Source organism: Strix aluco, chromosome 3 (genome assembly GCF_031877795.1).
Source record: "Strix aluco isolate bStrAlu1 chromosome 3, bStrAlu1.hap1, whole genome shotgun sequence".
In the NCBI taxonomy this organism is placed as follows: domain Eukaryota; kingdom Metazoa; phylum Chordata; class Aves; order Strigiformes; family Strigidae; genus Strix; species Strix aluco.
The window spans coordinates 106,756,858-106,775,167 of NC_133933.1; the positions used below are offsets into that span (position 1 = coordinate 106,756,858).

An 18,310-nucleotide genomic window follows, 5' to 3' on the forward strand; every position below is an offset into this window, starting at 1 on the left:
AACTTGACTGCTGACACTCTAGGTACCACACACTATTTAGTGCAAGGTAGCAGTCAGAGGGTCTTATCTTACAGTTCAGGTGCAAAAATTCCACTGAAATAAAAAAATATCTTCCTACTATCACTTATGGAGTTAAAGCTTCATTTTTCAAGTGTACACTTTCCCAGCAGTGTTACATACTAGGTCCATAAATACATTTCTCTTTAATTTCAAGTTAAGACTCCACTATGCAGTTTCTGGCAAAGACTGCTTTAGAGGAAGGGAAAGGCCCAATATAGCAAATCACTAAACCAGAAAGTCCCAAATGCTATCTGTGCTTTTTTTTAAAAATGTAAGAAAGTAAGAACAAAACAAAACCTGCCCTCAACACTGTAAGAGCTGCCCCACACAAGAAACAGAGTTTGAAATATACAATTTATAACTTCAACTTGTAAGTTTCCACTTTAATATACAAAGTCAAAATCTCAGTGTAATCACACTCACAATTCAAAGCATGCACTTGTGACTACTGCATGAGTGAAAACAAACATAAAGGATCATTCCCTTAAAAAAACATGTACAGTTGTGTCTGCCAAATATAACAGTTAATCTGTATTCTTTTTAATTTCAATAAGATTGGATCTAGTTCACTTTTTAATCCCAGGGGAACACCCACTCATTGTTACTGTAAACAATGTCTTTGTACAACATTGTATCTTACCAAAAGTTACATGTGTTTACATGTAATGAACCAAAATTTTTTACTCATGATAGAACACACAGCCATACTGTTGTACAGAACTAAAAAAAAAAAATTTAAAATCTATCTTTTCCTATTTATAATTAGTTCTCATTAAACCCCAAAAAGTGGATATTTTATTTCAAAGTAAAGGAAGGAGTGAGAAAATCTGGAAACTCCATTTTATTTGTTCAGATGGTTGAGCCTAAGAGAGCTTTAAGTGCAGCATCATTCACTTCAGCACTGCCCGTTTCAGTAATCCCCAGAAAATGCTCACGCAGTTCATGAAAGAACAGCAAACAGCTATTCAGGTACTAGACACTTACAGCTAGGAACTGAGTGCTACAAATTTACAACTGTCATTACAATCAGGTAAGAATGGCAACTTCCAACCTGCATTCTCTAGAGGCTTCTTCAGATTTCACAGGAGACACCTATTCTATGGTCACCCACAGAGCTCTCCTCCTGAAAATGAAGCATTTTTGCTTCATTGTTGTGTTTCTGAAAATTTTCATAGACCTTCCAGAGGGCTAACAGTTAAGAGCTTTGAATCCTAAAGGAACATTGCCCTTTTCACTTTGAGATGATGTCTGTAGAATTCACCTGCTTGTTGATAAGCAGGGGAAGAGTCCCCTCAGGGCAAGCCCTTCAATTTCTGATAATCTGATGCTTTTAGGTGAACGAGAGCACCTAATGTATATTGTAGCTGCAGAAGGAAATGATACAGTACTCTTCTTCATGGACTCCAGAGAACCTCTGGCTCCCTGCTGTTTTTTGTAGCTAACTTGCAGAATTCCCTGCTGCAGAGACCATGCAGTTTCTGGTTCCTTCTCAGTCTGCCAGTGCAGAAGAGATCTGGGGACCACTGTGAAGGCAAGCATTTGAATGATTTACCCAGCAATGCAGAAACAAGTGTCCACAGCGCCAGGTTGCATGCATGCCCCTCCTGAAGCAACTCAAAGGGATCAGAGTAGCTAAGAGACACCTAGTCCTCCTCAGAAGAACAGTGCCGTTCCTAAGGTCTGCAGAGCACCAGGGGGGGTGGTCTTCCCCTCTGCAGGACACTTACTAGCCAACACCAGGGGAGCAGTGTGGGACATGCTTGGGAGGCAATTTTCAGTTTCAGAAGCTAACAAGCCTAGTGTTTCAGATATTTTATGCACTGCTCTCCAAATGCCACAGTATACATACGTTGAATGTATGTAGCAGCTTGAAAGACTGCGAAGATAAATGCTCTGTCTGCCACAATGAAGCAAGTGAGGAACCTATTAATTTGCATAGGTGCTGCTTTGTTTAAAAAAAAAAAAAGGCACAATGAAGTAAAGCAAAGAAAACAAGTTAAAAGGAAGAGCAACACAGCAAGCCAAAGCAAGTAGAGATTTGAGGGAAAATATTTAAAATGCAGATTTACAGTCTAACATTGCAAACATTACTTGGATACAGAACATTAAAGTGTGTGCTGTTAGCCATGTTTTGGTTGCTTCACAGCCCACTTCACAGTAACGGGTAATACAGTTACTGTTAATATGGGTCCTTCACATCTGTTTACATAGCAGTGCTGTCAAACTCAATTCAGTGAGGTCTCAAATAAAGGAAACTGGATGCTATGACATTCCTTTCTATGGGAAGCCTGGTACCCAGCTTCTCTGGATGCCACACACCAAGCTGTTCACACGCTCAGAGCGCACAAGACACAACTCAAAGTGTTATGGCCAGAGGAAGCTCTGATCCACTAACAGGAGGTTACAACAAGCTCTCCTGATGGGAGTATTTACTAATTCAGTGATAGGCTGACCTAGGCATGCAAATGGAAGCACCTGGGTGATCTGGTGACACCAGTTACAGCTTCCCTAGCAGCCTCTGCCTCTTTTAGTGCAATATACTCAACTATGGCTGTGCTAATGTGGTAGGTCACGTAGCAATGTAAAACAGTCCTGCACAGCAGCCATATCTGAATAATTCATAATTTGCATAGGTTTTCACTGCAACAAGGTGGACACTCCCTGTTTAGAGTCTTATTTCTTGCTTATGAAATCCGTACATACCAAAGAAAATTAAACAGATCATTTAATCACATCTAGCTACATCAGCTCAGTAAACAGGGCCACAACAAAAATAACTCAAGAGGTAAAATTAATCACACTATCAGAACCTGCTTGCAAGTCAACTGGTGACTACATCAAACTCCCAGCAAAGAGATTACCTTAATATGATACTGGATGTGGCTGATAATGGGGGCAGTTCAGGAGCTGATCTGGCACTTCTGCTTCAGTGGCAGTAAAGCAACACAGTTGCTTACTGGTGGTAAAAACTCAGGCCTTCTCATCTCATGTCCTATCACATGTTCATCCTCCTTCCTTCTCTATTCAAAGAAACTAGATGTAAACTGCAGAATGATGCTCCCTTCTTTGCTGTTACTTCAACAAAACTGATGTGCACTGGGGGCACTTTGCAGAGGTGGTGGAGCATTCTGATCAGGAAAAACAAGCTTCAAGCACAGGCAATAGCAACTGGAAAGGAGGCTAAAAGCAGTAGGATAACAACAGGAGAACATTCCTTCCCTCTCCTAGAGGATGAGGAGGAGAAACAGAACATTCAAGACATCAACACTTTACTTAAAAGCAACCATACAAACTTCATATACTCACCTGTGCTACCCTCACAACAGGCACTTCTCTCCATTTTGCTATTTCTTCCTGACTGCTTTTATAACTGGGACTGCATGCTCTTTGGGACAAGAGCATCTTTGTTACTTGGGCATGACTACAACGCTGAGTGCTTATTAAAATAAATAGTATCCTAGGATGTATTTCTCATCTGTTTGTTAAAAAGGCTAGATATAATTTTGTGGTGAAAGGGTGGAGCTTGCATCAAGAAACCACCAAAAGCAACTACCAGATAGAGCTTCTGAAGTCAACATGTAATCCAGTGCAATCTGACTTCTGCAGCATTGCTGCAGGCATCTTATGGGAAGTTGTTTAAATTCTCTCAGTTTAAAAACCTGTCTGATGACACAACCAGTCCTTTGAGCTTCTACAGAAAGTACCTCAGATCACAGAACCTATTTATCCTGTTTGACAAGAAGCAGGCTCAAGACAGGATACAAATGGGGAACTTGTACTTGGTGCTGACAAATTTCTCAGGTTTTCAGATGTTCTACTATAAGAATTTCAAATGTTTATTTTCCTTCACAGAAGACAGAGAAGCACTTTTATTCACATTTAACAGATACGGGTTTCACTTGCCTACAGCATAAGAAATATGAATAGGCCAGAAGGAAAAAGGACTTTCACGTTTTAGTTTTTAGTTGCTTTTTCTCTAGATCTAAAAAAAAAAAGTATCATTTTTCTAAAAATACCTTTAGGTCACACACAGTTTTTAGGTAATGGTGATATTATTGCTACACCTCATAACCTGTTTAGTTATTCATTCAAATATTCTGCAGCTATGTATTTTAATGAGGGTTGGTGAAGAAACCCATTGCCACGAGTCTGAACTCTGGGGCATATTGAAAAGATTCCTATATGTATTTTTTTTTTTTTTTATAAATCATTCATTTGATTGAACCAGAATGCAGAGAACTTAAAAAAACAGTTACTGCCATTTTATTTTTTGCAAGAAGATTGTATTAGCCACCTATATGGATTATGCAGGACTGAATCATACCATCTGATGTTAAGTATGAAGTCTCTACATTTTTGCTTTTATACTAGCTTTTAGACTTAGGGTCTAAATTGACAAACTTAGAAACATGAGTGGTTATGCTTCATTCAGTGGTACTAGCTACATGTATAGAAGTCATCTAGTTCTGATGCAGACTGTAAAAGCTTTACAGTTTCTCAGCTGAACTAAAGATAATTGACCCTTGAATTATGGGAAAGCTCCTGGAAGAATCAGAATTAATAAAATCTTAAAAGGAAATGCAGGTACCTTGTGAGCTAATGAAAACAATATATTAATAACAAAATTTATTATAGTATCAGTGTCAGTAAAAATACAGCTTTAGAATATTTTATTCTGTGCATATTTGACTACCTCTATTTTAGTATAAAAAAAGACTTGCAAATATTTAGACTATAAGAAATAAGTTGTCTAATTTTCTAGAGTTTTATAGTGAATTATGTATTTTTCACTGCAGGCAGGCAGTCTGAAGAAAAATCTTGATAGTTTCACTGACATCAGCTTATTGAAAGAAATAAATAAAGAGCAATAACTACGACACTTATTTTAGAGCAAAAGCTGAAAGAGTTTCATACAGAGAAAAGTTAACTAAAACGTATATACTCAGAACATCTAGCTACAGCAGCAGGCTCAGTGACGCAAACATTCCCTGCTATTCTGAATACTCTTTAACACGGTTACTGTAATTCTAAAAAACCAATGAAAAACCTCCACAATCCTGTAAAATGAATGAGACAGTTGTCAACAGATGAGCACTATCATGTGTTTTAACAGACTAGCTTTGTTTTCAATGCCTACTACCCCTGCAATTTTCACAGATGCTGCAGAGTACTAAGATGTGAAGGACTTAATCCTACAGCAGCATTACACACCTTTCCTTACAGTTCTCCCCAAAGCCTCAGATGGTGACTTAGAGTAGAACATTACAAACCAATTTATTCACACCAGTCTAACATTACCTAGAGAGTGATGTGTAGTTTCGAAACTTCTATTTCAGAGGGTGATTCATGTGATGATTATTGTTTAGAGAAAGGGCATGTGATAGACCAAATTTCTGGGAAATATCCATAATAACTGGAATATCCAATTTGAGCAAAAGGCTAATTTCAGAGAAAATAAGTTTCCACAATAGCAAGTATATTGGGGAAATTTCAGTTAGTTTAGACTTAAACAGTCCCAGACGAGGTTCAACAAAACCACTCCAGTGGTTATCCATGTCACATCAAACAAAAGCAGGAGCTCTTGGCTTCTAGGAGAGCTCAGTGCTGCAGAAGGGTATTCACAAAATCTTGATACTTAGCCTGCCAGCTTTGAATTGCCGGAATCTAGCCCACCGGAAGCAGATCTTAAATCCTATCCCACCCTAACACACTGCTCACTGCTGTTAGAAGGTACATCTATGGAGCAGGGATTTCTCTCTTCTGAAAACAAACTGCCTAAAAATCTTTTTCAAAGAAGTGGTGGGGATACGTGTATGTAGAGAGAACTGATGCATCCTGTCAGTTGAGTTTGTGCTCTAACTCACTAAGTTAAAGAGAGGTATCATGATTTATTCCCTTCTGGGCTTTGTTTAAGTACAGGGGAAAAAAAAAAAAAAAAAAAGAGCTAAACTTTTTTGAGGTCCACAGTCCTGTAAGTATATGTTAAATACCATTTGGCAGTACTCTGTAGATTCAGGAGCTTTGCTTCTGAATTCTGGTAATGGTTATACATGGGTTGGGAACTCTGCTTTAAGCACACAGAACTACTTCATTCCTACCTGGACTCCTTAGCTATCTGAGAAACCTTAAAAAAAAAGGCATCTGTATAACTTAACTATTTCAGTCTTGGTGACAGAACAAAGTAGGACTTATCATGAACGTAGTTTTAAGATTTTGTCATCTAAATTTTGAATAAACCCTATTTTCAGTGCCTAAATAATTTACTGGACCTTTCTTTTGATAAAAGTGCAGTTCTATGGCATGGACCATGGAGCAGCCCACAATTAAAATCAGTGACCACTTGGGAAAGTCAAAATTCGAGCATCAAAATAACTTTTATTATAAACCACTAGTCATTACATTTCTTTAACAAGTACTACACATATTTCAATTATATGTAGCACATGTGAAAGGAGATTATTTATAAACCGAGATTTCAACAGGAGGGTTTTTCTGAACATCTGATATCTTGGTATTACACAAAACCTGAACATGCTTTCTAGCACGAGAGTGGAAGGAAGTATTCCACTTGTTTCATCAGGAGAGAAATAGTCTCCCTTATATAAGCCTTTGGCACCTCTGAAGATTTCTTCACACAGATTTTTGTAATTTCCTTAAAAGAAAGGAAAAAGTGACCCACATTCAATGTAGCTATTGTTTATTACTCTTCTGTAGTGGAAATACACAATGTCCATGTCCCATCCATCTCCCCCAAAATAGCAGCTATGGTCCCTTGGCACATTCTAGAAATGTTCTCCTTTGTGCACCACACACCAGCCAGAAGCAGGAAACCTTGTGGCGGTTTGCAGTATTCCTCTAGCTAGAGCTCTTTATAATAGGAACATTGCTTCTAAATGCCAAGGACTCCAAGGAGCAGCTGACTGTATCTTTATTGGTAATACTCATACAAGCATTTATATCAAGTACAGACAGAACTGGTGTGAAGTTATCAGTGAGTTGACACGCATGGGAAAGGGGATGATTAGAAACCTCTACGTCCTCTGCTTGTGATTGTAGAATAAGGTTTTTGAAAGCTCCTCCACACATAATTTTCAGTATTTAGAATTTAAGCACTATGGACTTTCAAGGTGAGGCAAAGGTATCATTACACAGCAAAAGAGAACACGCAGAGAGGTTGAGCTAGCTGCAACTAATCTGACTCCAGACCTCAACGCAAGAAACTTGAATAAGCCTCAAAAAAATAGCCACTGTTAAAATCACTCTAATATCTGCACACCACCACAGGGTGTAAATGAGCCAGTTCACCTACAGCTTGCTCGGGACTGTGCGCTATATTTGCTTACACAAAAAGAAATATGCATGCCCTCAGGTTCCCAAGTAGCATTAGAAAATGGGAAAGATAACTCTTCAAGTCAATCCATAAGTTCCAGAGGAAAAATTACTGCCACTACCACAATACAGTTCAAAGTCATCCAAAACAATTATTTTTCTTCACATCTAGTTATGTGATCAAATACAGATTTGATCAAATAATGGATAGCTAATTTTATGTTTAAAAATCAAACTAGCATACGCTCTATGATTTCCTAGCCCCACACTGAGGAGCTACTTATAACAGGGAAGATGGCAAGTAATATGTGACAGAAGTGAAAAGAACAAAAGAAGCAAATAATTTGCCTGTTTTTTTATCCCAAATCTCTTCATAGCATAAATTCAAATTGACAGAACAAAGATTAAAGAATATTTTTCCCCTGAGAAGATACATTTCCTCATAATTGTAATGTCAAAATCCCTGACATTTCAGCCTACACTAACACAACTAAAACAGAAAAAAAGGATACCCTGTAAACCTGAGGTAAATAGTTTGAAATTATTGGAGTCAAATGTTTAACTATGAATAGAATCTTCTCTTGGCAAGAACAGTGTCTGATGGTAGAATATCAGGAGAAAAAACTTCTCAATTAACAATCATCCTTACCTAAAGTATCTCGACACATAATGTAAGCAGAAGGAAGGGCATGGAAGCACACTGTAAAACTCCATGGCCCAGTATCTACCAAAACGCAGTTAAATGCAAAAAAAGAAGAAAAAGTGTAATTTAAAAAAATGTGATAAATACCATTTTTATTTTCAAACATAACAAATTATGCAAAATCAGGACATCTTATTTTAAAATCAAACCATGAGATTGTAAAGCTTACTGGCCAAATACTTGGAATTTTAAGTGCATTCAAACCTGCCCTTTGACTCCTTAGTTTTTCCTACCTGACAAATACTTGACTTTTTAGTATTTTCATAAATATAGATAGATAACTTTAAAATGTAAACATACATATTAGTTTTAAATTGCAGACTGCAATTTAAACTGTTAGATAAGGCTGATATAAAATTCAGATTCAGTTGTGACTTGCCAATTTGAAAACATATGACAGGGAGCTCTCCACACAAAGTTTCTAATTTATGAACCCAAACAGCAGTTTTGGTTCAGGCAGCTGATACATGATTTCTAAAAATGCTAACAGACCTCAGTTTTAATTTATTTAATTTATTTTTCATATATTGGGCAGAAGGTGCAGGATGATTAGGACCAGCACCGAATGTGGAATCTCTGCATACATTCTTTCCAGATTGCCCCAGAGCCAAATCTGAAGCACACCAGAACTCCAGACAATATCCCAACAAACAGGGAGTCATGAAGGACTTCATTTTCACCTTCAGAATGATAGCCAAAGGCAGGCAGAACAAAAATTAAGATATACACAAATATATCTTTTGCAATATCTAAAAAAGAAAGATCACAAAGCTTACATACCTAATGATTCTATTTTTGCTGCCTCACACCACAGTTGAACGTAGGAGTCTAAAATTAGGCATCCATCTTAATTTGAAAGTCACATCCCTCAGGCTTAGCAGGCATCACTTAATTTCTGCCACAGTGACACACAGGACTTTGTTGTATACTATAAAAGACATATACACCTGCAAACAGTTGTGCACTGAAATCTCTAATGAGATGAGCCAGGGTAAACCGTCTTCACGGAGCCAGTATCACATCATCAAAACTTCACTGAGCTTCTTTCAGAAGTTTACCACACAGAAGTGATTCACTTCACTATGTTCTCCAGTTTCTTGTCAATCTTTGCACTGCACCAATGCCCCAATTTCTATCACTCTCCTAAGACCTTTATTTCATTATTTCTACCATCTCAAATACACAAGTTATGATTATCTGAACCTCTCAACATGCTTCACAACAGCTAACAGCAGCAACATGAGCAGGTGCTAACAAGAGTTACATGGAATGAACTAGGGAAGCGCAAGCCCTTGGAGGCTGTTCAGCTCCCACCTGAGGTTGGAGGCTTGCCTTGCCTGCAGCTCTGCGCCTTCCCACTCAGCTCCCACACCATTCCAGTACTCCTCCACTCCTGAGCTGCCAGAATGGGAGGAGAGCTCAGGGAACTCAAGCACAGGTTCATAAAACTAGGCTCATGCCAAAATGCAGTTGCCAGCACTTTCCTTCCAAACACACCTGGACACCGGTGAAAAGTGACATCTCCTTTTGACCTTCCAGTTATGGCATTTGCCCAGGAAGTGGGTCCTCATCTCGAGAGGAGTCAGATCCTGTCACTCACATCTACCAACAGAAAGCAGTTAGAAGATGAACCTCTACCCTGTGTTGATGAAGCCTGGTTATGACGCCTCTCTCACTGTGGAGAGGGAAGACCCAGGTTCCTAAGAGATGACAACCCACCTCACCAACAGCAACCAGAGGCTCCTCCCTGACATGAGTACATTGCAACTTGGGCATTAGACTTGCGCTGCCTCTTTTGCTTCCCACCTCCACCTTCGGCTCTCCCGAATTACCTGCTGGATGCCTGAACAGCTTCAAAAGGGAAAGTGGGGAGTAAGTAAAGACAACCTCGCCTGGGAAGGCTGCTGTCCTGGCAGTAGAGATGGGCACAGACCTCGTAACCCTTACTTCCAATGAAAATTGGCCAATAGCTAGAAGACTAAGCATCCATCCCAATCTCTGACACCGAGGTCTCCTCAAATTTCCTAGGAAGCATGGCATAAAACACAGCCCAGGCTCTACCCCACCGGACAACATCGTCAAGAGTTCAGCACCACAGTGTCTCCGCAAAGTTTTAATTTGCTCTAATCTAAAGTAGTTTTCAACCTCGTTGAGACACAGCAAGTACAAGCTTCAATACCAATCCAGAAAGCACATTGCATTGTTTAACAGGGATCTCTTGTCTTTTCTAGTAATTGTTAGAAATACTACAGCTCTGCTAAATAACACTGAGGTAGCATCTGATTCTCACAGCCCTTCCAGAGTCCTGTAATAACAATGAAAACCAGAATTTCATAATGCCTATAATGAAAGCACCACTTCCAAAAACTCCTATTCAGCAGTAAGTGGGGGTAGGGAAGACAGCTGACACAAGCACTGAACAAAATCCATGCACATTAATTCAGTCATGGATTTCATTCAACCGTCAAAACCTTTCAGATGGAAAACTATCCTTTAGGAAGCAGTCCGAGCAATTATTTCTTTATTATTTCTTCACCGTCACTCAATACAAAATACCAAACACAATTACAACAAAAAAAGTTGAAGAACATTTAGTCCTCATCTGATCTGAAACATGTGCACAAACACAATAGGCATTAATTTCATCACCCTGACTGCAACGGGGATAAAATGCTAAGGGTCACAGAGAGATGACAGCATTCATCATATTGAATTACTAGTCCTTTCAGCCCTTCAAACGTCCTAATCACAGGCATATTTGCAGTCATTTTGGTTTTCACATTCTATGGTAAGATGCAACTGCTTACTGTCTGTATGAAATGTGAGAGACCAGACTTCCCTAGTACAGTAAAGACAAAAGCAGTAACACAACCACAGTTCACAGGCTACTTGCTGATTTAGAAACTTGGGGCCAAGTCAGCTATTACGACAAGCAAATGCAAGTCCTCCAAAGTGCCTGAATTGCACCTGTTTGTGTCATTGACTGCTTTGGCTCATCACTGATAAAATTAACATCCTTTGCTCTTGAAGACCTTCTACTCACTTTACATAGAGCTCAAGCATCTCGTATATATTCTTCCTAGAAGAGGGTACTGTAGCACTCCTGCAGCAGGACAGGTGGGGAGCAACACAACTGCATTTGCATCAAAAGCAACATAAGGCCAAAGCATGACCATTCCCTCTATACTACTTTCCAACAGAGGATATTTACAAATTTTCATTACTGTGAGTTTATAATCCTGAAGATTGTTAAAGAGCATTGTCACAATGCCACATATGGATTAATTGTATATCGTCCTTAATAAAATTCATGGATATCTGCTAAACCGCAATTGAACTGACAAATTTACACAGCATAACAGGATTTCACTTTACAGGTGTAATGGCTTTGTCCAGTTTACCTCATTTGCAGTATTGCTACGTTCTGGGTTGCTTCTTTTACTATACATACTGGTTCTTTGATTTTCCACAGCTAACTCTTGCATGATAGTCAGCAAAACGGACATTTCTGGCAATACGTTAACAGAATTCTAATATCACTGGAAAACCTAAACTGATTCCATCTTAGCTGAAGTTCTCTTAGGCTTTGTAAAACAAATCATTTTGGTGGAAAAAACCCAGGTCTGACCCAAAATTTACAAAGGGAAAGTATTTACAGTATAAGAAAGTAAAAAACTTTTACAGTTACTTCATGAGCCACTCTCTAAAACATAAAAAGTCAGCAAGGGGTCACAGCAATTACAGCTCTGTAACTATTTTTTGATCGCAAGTCAAATACTTAAAAGGGAATTAACCAGTCTTTCAAGACTTTCTGTCATGCAGATCAGGCTATCACCTTATTTAGGTACATTTCACAACTGAAAAGAATTTGCTACATAGATAAAATGCCTTCCTAGCATGAACTATAGATTTTGTTTTAATAAACTTGGCTAAAAACATCCAAGGAGAACAAAAAAAGAAGAAAAAATACATTTGTGCATACAGTCATGAGGGGGAGATTTAGATACTTGATGGACTAACAGCAGATGATACACAGAAACATCACTTCCTGACAGATAAATAAATACAAAATAAATATCAAGATACACTAGTATTTCATTCAGTCAAAAAAATAATCTAAGTTTATGATCCAAAGCAACTTCACTCTGTGAAGGCCTCACTCACATTGCTGGCAATTTCAGCAAAAATATTATTTTAAGATCAGACACCTCAACTATTCACAACTGCCTTAGAGTGTTATCATACTGAAAAACTACAAATACTCTATCCGTAATAAGCCAAAGAATGTTAAATAGTACATAACATTAAAGACTTTTTATATAGGGTAAAAAGGCGGCAACACTAAGAAGTCACTTAAGTCACTTAAATCACTTAAGGCTTTGATTCAGAAAGTCACTTAAGCATCTGCATAATCCTAATGACTACGCAACAAATTCTAGTATTCTGATGGATGAGGTTTTTGGCCTCTCATTTATCCAGTTACAAAAAAATATCCCAACACACTTCGATCAACTGAATAAATTATTAGACCTGAAAGAGATGCTGAATTCCTCCCTCCCATGGCTATTACGATGTCTTAATGCTGGCAAAGCCCTACAGCCACCTTTCTAAAACCACACAAGTTACTATTCTTGCATTGCTTTTTGGGAATAAGTGATTAAGTTCAATGATGCTACACTTCTGCATCTAATGACATGCCTTAAAACATCCAATACCTCTCAAGTTACCATCCCAATCTCAAACACTGGGGCACATGTTTAACTTTCCACTGTGAGTTTCAAGTTAAATGTTTTCATTGTTTGCAAGAGCAGGTCTGAAAGGACACCCTGTTTCTCCTCCTTAAACAAATGGGGGTTATCTTCCACTGAAACGATACATAAATTCTAAGGATTCTACTTCTTACCTCTCAACATAGCTATATTTTCCCTTTTTTTATTTACCTTTCAGTCTCAGTTACTATTTTACTTATGATATATGCCACAGTGGTTTTGTGGGCTCTCTTGTTTCTGTTATCCTTTATTTCAGCTCTGTATGTATCATCTCTTCTCTTAACATCATCTATTACTTACTGTGACAAGGCATCTCTATTTTAATGTTGTCCTAAGTGATCCCTTGTACTGTCTCCCACCATTTTTTTTTTGGTGTGTGTGTGGATGAAGTTTTATCAATGCAATAAAAGAAAACAGAGGTCAACAGATGACAGCTGCCTTTCTGTTTCTTTTGGTTAGCATTTTTGATAAAAAGGCTTTTTTTTGGATAAAAGATCTTATCAAAATTTCAAAGTGGTTGCTACTCTGTGCACACACTATTTGTAGGAAATTTGAGTAATTTTTCTATTACAACTGATATCTTGATTTTTGTCTCTCATTCTTGGAACACGTTGAATTAAACTACTATACTGCTACTTTCAGCAGATAATGACCAAGGTGTGTTACTACACATCAAGATATCTGCATTAAAAATGCTACATAAAAAAGAAGGCAGATGATAAAACAGTAAGTATTTAATCCGTGAACTCTTGATCCCTCTTCACTTTTTTTTTAATTTAAAAAAAGGTATGTAAATTGCTAGTTAATTTGGACAAGACATAAGGGTGAAGTTACATGAGTTACAAGGTGAATCAAAAACTAATCACTAAAAGAAGATCTCACTTTCATTTTGTATCTGTTCTATCTACCCTGATATCAAACTGTGCAATTCTTCTCTCTTTAGCTGGCTTTCCGGGTTTCCTAGCGAGTTGGTATGAAGTGAGGCCTACAACTGATGCTCAAGAGTGGAAATCAGGGGATACCTAGCCTGATTTTGAAAGAAATGCTTCATAAGAGTGGACGAATGCTTTAGTTGTAAATAAGAAGGACTTATTTGTACCTGCTCTGTCACCTGCCAGTCAACATGTAAGCACTTGTTATTCTCTACTCCCTACCTTCAAATAGGTTTCCTTATATTCAGACAACTTTGAAAGTCAGGCTTAGGCACAGTAAGTACCTGTCATACACATAATTCTTTTTACATGTAGAATTAAAAGTCTCCTTATTTACTTTTCAAGTTACAGACAAACAGATAACCCTTCAGATATTTAACACTTCCTGAGGTAAGTGAAGTGTTATTATTTGAACACAAATACCCCTCTGGTCATGCAAGAGAGGCCTCCAATTCCAACTCATTAACCTGAAACCTTGGACTTCAGTTTCTGATACACTGAATAATCACAATCCATGGCTGACCTAAAATTTAAGGGCCAAAGACTTATAGGGGGTAAACTGCATGAAAACTAAGAAGCTGTAGTAATTTAGAGGTTAAGTATTCTATTTATTAAAAACTTGTGTGTATATTAAGTACAATTATAGTTGATTATAGTTCTCTTATCTGCTGCCAATTTAATACTACAGATGTGCAACACAGGCCACAGGGTTCAAGTGTGCAAGTGAGGCTGCCATTCAAGTGCTGACAGAGCACGGCCGGTGTCGCATCCCTTCCGTTTTCCCGACCTGCAAAACGAACACAACACCAACACTCTGTGAAAAGCATCACCAGCGGAGCGGCACGGCCGCGAAACACGGCTGTCCTCTGCGGCCCGGGGCCGGGGGAAGGGCACAGCCCGCACCTGCCGCCGCCGCCGCTCCCTCCCCGCGGACCTCACATGGCGGCCGGCGGACCTGGCGAGGCGAGCCTGCCGGAGCGGCCCGGGGAGAGGCAGCGGGGGGGCAGGCGCCGGCTGGGAGGCGAGCGCGGAGCCGCGGGCCCGGGGCCGACATCACCGACGGCCGCTCCCCGGCGGCTGCTGGCTCCCGCGGCGGGGGGACGCCAGGACAGTGCCCCCCTCCCCTCCCCGCTCACCTGCACGCCCGTGTAGTTCTCGAAGAAGAAGAGCACCATGCTCTGGTAGATGGTGTAGAGGCGGTCGTCCACCTCGCGGTAGAAGCGGGCGGGCAGCACGGCGGAGAGCAGGCGCCAGGCGCCCCAGGCCAGCACGTAGGTGGGCGCCGTGCCCATCATGACGGCGGCGGGCAGGACGTAGCGCATGGAGTAGGTGTGCAGCACCAGCGACAGCAGCATCTTCCCGCTGCCCCCCGGCCTCACCGGGACACCCACATGGGCAGCGCGCTCACACACAGCGCGACAGCCCCGCCGACCGCATCGCCCGCCGCGCCGGGCAGACCCGCCAGGCGGGCGGGGAAGCAGCAGCGGCGGCGGCAGCCGCCACCGGCAGGGAGGAAGGGAGGAAGGGAGGCAGGCACGGGAGCGGGCACCGGCTCCGGCTCACGGCTCCCCCCGCGCCACCTCCGCCACCATATTGCCCGGCCGGAGGCGGAGCCGCACCGGCAGGAAGGCGGCCCCTCGGCGGCCGCGGGGGGACTTCCGGGACGGGCGGGCGGCGCCCTGGCTCCGCCTCGGCCGCGACCTGAGGGGACGGGCGCCGCCGCCGCTGCCCCGGCCAGCCCGATCTCCCGCGGGGGCCCCCACGAGCAGGCCCAGGGCCGTGTCCCTATCCCCCGCCCTCGCCCCTCGGGCCCGGTGCCCATCTACGGCAGCCCTGCGGGGCGGGGGGTGCCGGCTGCTCCCCCGCCGTGTGGCAGAGAGCTACTGGGCACCACGCGAAACGAGTCACACGCGCTTATAACTGATTAGTTGTAACTAGTATTCATTTTAACCCGGCATAGGTTAGAAGAAAATTGACTTCCCACCCCCACCCCCCCTTTCTGCCAGGAGTCCAAAGTGGAGCACCAAGAGAACTCCTCACCTTTGCCAGCTACAAGCACAGCGGCGGTCAGGGGCTGTACGGATCTGGAGGTTACCGTTTGCATTCTGACTCCCCCAGGTTCCCACAGAGGCAGGCAGCTGCCTGCCCCACATCTTCTCTGATCCCCAGTAACCTGGTGACAGCAGCAGCCAGGTGTACCGGCTACTTTTGAAGAAAATGCAAGAAGTCTTGTAGAAAACAGTGTAATAACCTTCCCAGATGGAGTTTCTTATTGAACTCTAGCCCATAGTGAAATATTTATTAATTGTTTTTAAAAAAGAAGTTTTATCGTGAAGATTGTGAAGATCTTATTGTTTTAAAAGAAATGGATGCTCATTACCTTCTGCTAAGATCTGCTTCCTTCACCAGGCTTTAACTGGGACAAGCTTTGTCCTTTGCTGTTGTTTATCTTGTGCTAGCTGTTATTTAATGTGTGTTGAAAACGGTATCCTGAATAGTTCAGCAAAGTAAGACTGGGGGAATGATACTAGGTTGAAGTACTGTGGCAATGTTCTCTTCAAACCGCCTCGGAGGAGCTCTGCAGTGAGAACTCATATTTGACACGCATCATAGCTTCCGTGTCCCTAATGAGACTAAATGGCCTTTATTTCCTTCCCCAGTCCAGAACTGGGGAGCAGGAGGGGTCATGGCATCTTATCTGTCAAGGCTCCCCATCCCAATCAGTGTGTACGTTTCTGTCCTCACTGAGTAACTGCATATGCTACCCTCGGCTCAGGACTACCAGAATGAAGGTACTTTCCCCATCATGGCCTCTTTCAGCAGGGAATTTTTCTGCTCTGAACCAAGTAAAGCTAGGTTGGACAGAAAATTGAAGAGGAAGCTTCTGTTTTGTGATGCCTATGACATGGACACATGGAAGAGAAAGTAATTCATCACGATACAGGGAGGAGAAAGTAATCCAGCACAACACAGAGAAGGTAAAGCTGATGCCAGCAGAGCAGAGCCAGGTATGCAGGAACGACCTCTCTGATGTGGCTGGAATGGCAGGGCAGGTTGGACAGTGGATCCAGACCTGCTGCTTCATGAAGGCGACTGCAGAGAGAGACCGGGATTCAGAGCAACTGGGTATGTTTGGCTAATGAGACTGCGATCAGGAGTGGAAAATGTAGATCAGCAGTCTGTAAAATAAACAGTGAACTGGGACTGGGAAATGGCGGGGATTGGGGAAAATATGGCAAAATTAAGCTGTCTGGGCTTAAAGGCAGAATATGAGTTTGTGAGATGAGGGTAAAGACTCAGTGAACAGCCTGAAGAGATGAGTTGCAGTGAAAAGAATGTGAAGGTACTAAAATAATCTTCATATCAAGGAATGTACTTGAGGCCTCTGATTCCATGTATATGAAGTCATATCTTTCCTTACAGGACTATAAATTCACTCATACTTCTGAAGAACCTGCATAGTAAATGATTACAAAACCTGCAGAAATGAACAGTTCTGCCTCTGGAGGATGGTTTGGCTATCATGTAATAAATAAGAACTGAAGACACACCTTGAACAAAAAGGGAAATAAAATACCAAGCTCATCAAGAAATAATGCACATTCTATGCACCAAATGCAGTAGAGGTCTAGTGGAAAAGAGGTGTAATGGAAACTACCTAATGTCATAGTTGAACTCATAAAAACAGTCTTAATCTAGCATTTCTTGATATATTTAAGCGATGGACTTTGCAACCTTAATAACACTATTTCAGTTTAGGATTTGTGGGGCCCTTCTGTATGTGCGTTTATATACATGGTTATTCTTCCTATCTTGAATCTAACTCAGGCATTTGCCCCAGTGATAAAAATGAGCACTGAGATCCTGCAATTCATTAGGCTTATATATAAAAAGTTATGTCTTTACCAGTTTTAGAATGTTTGCCTCTTGATTCCTTTGAATGTTTTTTTTTAACTCCTGTATTACGAATGAGCAGATAAGACTGCCTGTCTTTGCTGTATTTGACATTCCACATGTTTTTAACACTCCCTCTCTTTTTTCTGTTTTGTTACACTAATGTTTGATATTTTTTTCTTCCATTTGATGTTTTTTCACATTCTTAATCTGTCACCAACTCACACGGCACGCACACCCATGTTCACACACTTCATTTTTGCTTTTGATAATTTGACACTTTCAACAGGCTCTTTTAATACATTTTCTCTCTATATCAAGTATATGTTATCAAATTTGTAGACACTGGTTTATTTTTTAGTCACATGAAAGGTGCAGAGCCTCCTGTACTATGGCTTATGCTTTGCTTAATATACTAGTATAATTATATCAGTATGATATGGTAATATGATGTTGAAATGTTTGCAGCTGAATGAAACTCAAATTCAAGAAATGAGTATGCCACAGCGATTAGATCTGGGACACTGCCACCAAGTCCTTGCTTCTCTTGATTCATAGGCACTTTTTATCCTAGATCATTCTGAATTGTGCCGCAGGAATTTGAATATCGGTCTTTCACTACA

At 40.9% G+C, this 18,310-nt stretch overlaps 1 protein-coding gene across 3 annotated transcripts in view; it reads right to left on the bottom strand.

Annotated features, from left to right (window-relative positions):
* Positions 1-15,419, bottom strand: part of AGPAT5 (1-acylglycerol-3-phosphate O-acyltransferase 5) — a 58,237-nt gene extending 42,818 nt beyond the window's left edge. For 2 of the 3 annotated variants that reach the window (XR_012622671.1, XR_012622670.1), the window contains exon 1: positions 14,930-15,419. Coding sequence is in view for 1 of the 3 variants with exons in the window: in XM_074819925.1 (XP_074676026.1) it covers positions 14,930-15,148 (219 nt within the window). In the remaining 2 variants the exon portion in view is untranslated. The remainder of the gene's footprint in view (positions 1-14,929) is intronic. The other variant, XM_074819925.1, reaches the window with a different exon arrangement.
* Positions 15,420-18,310: the final 2,891 nt, after the last annotated feature.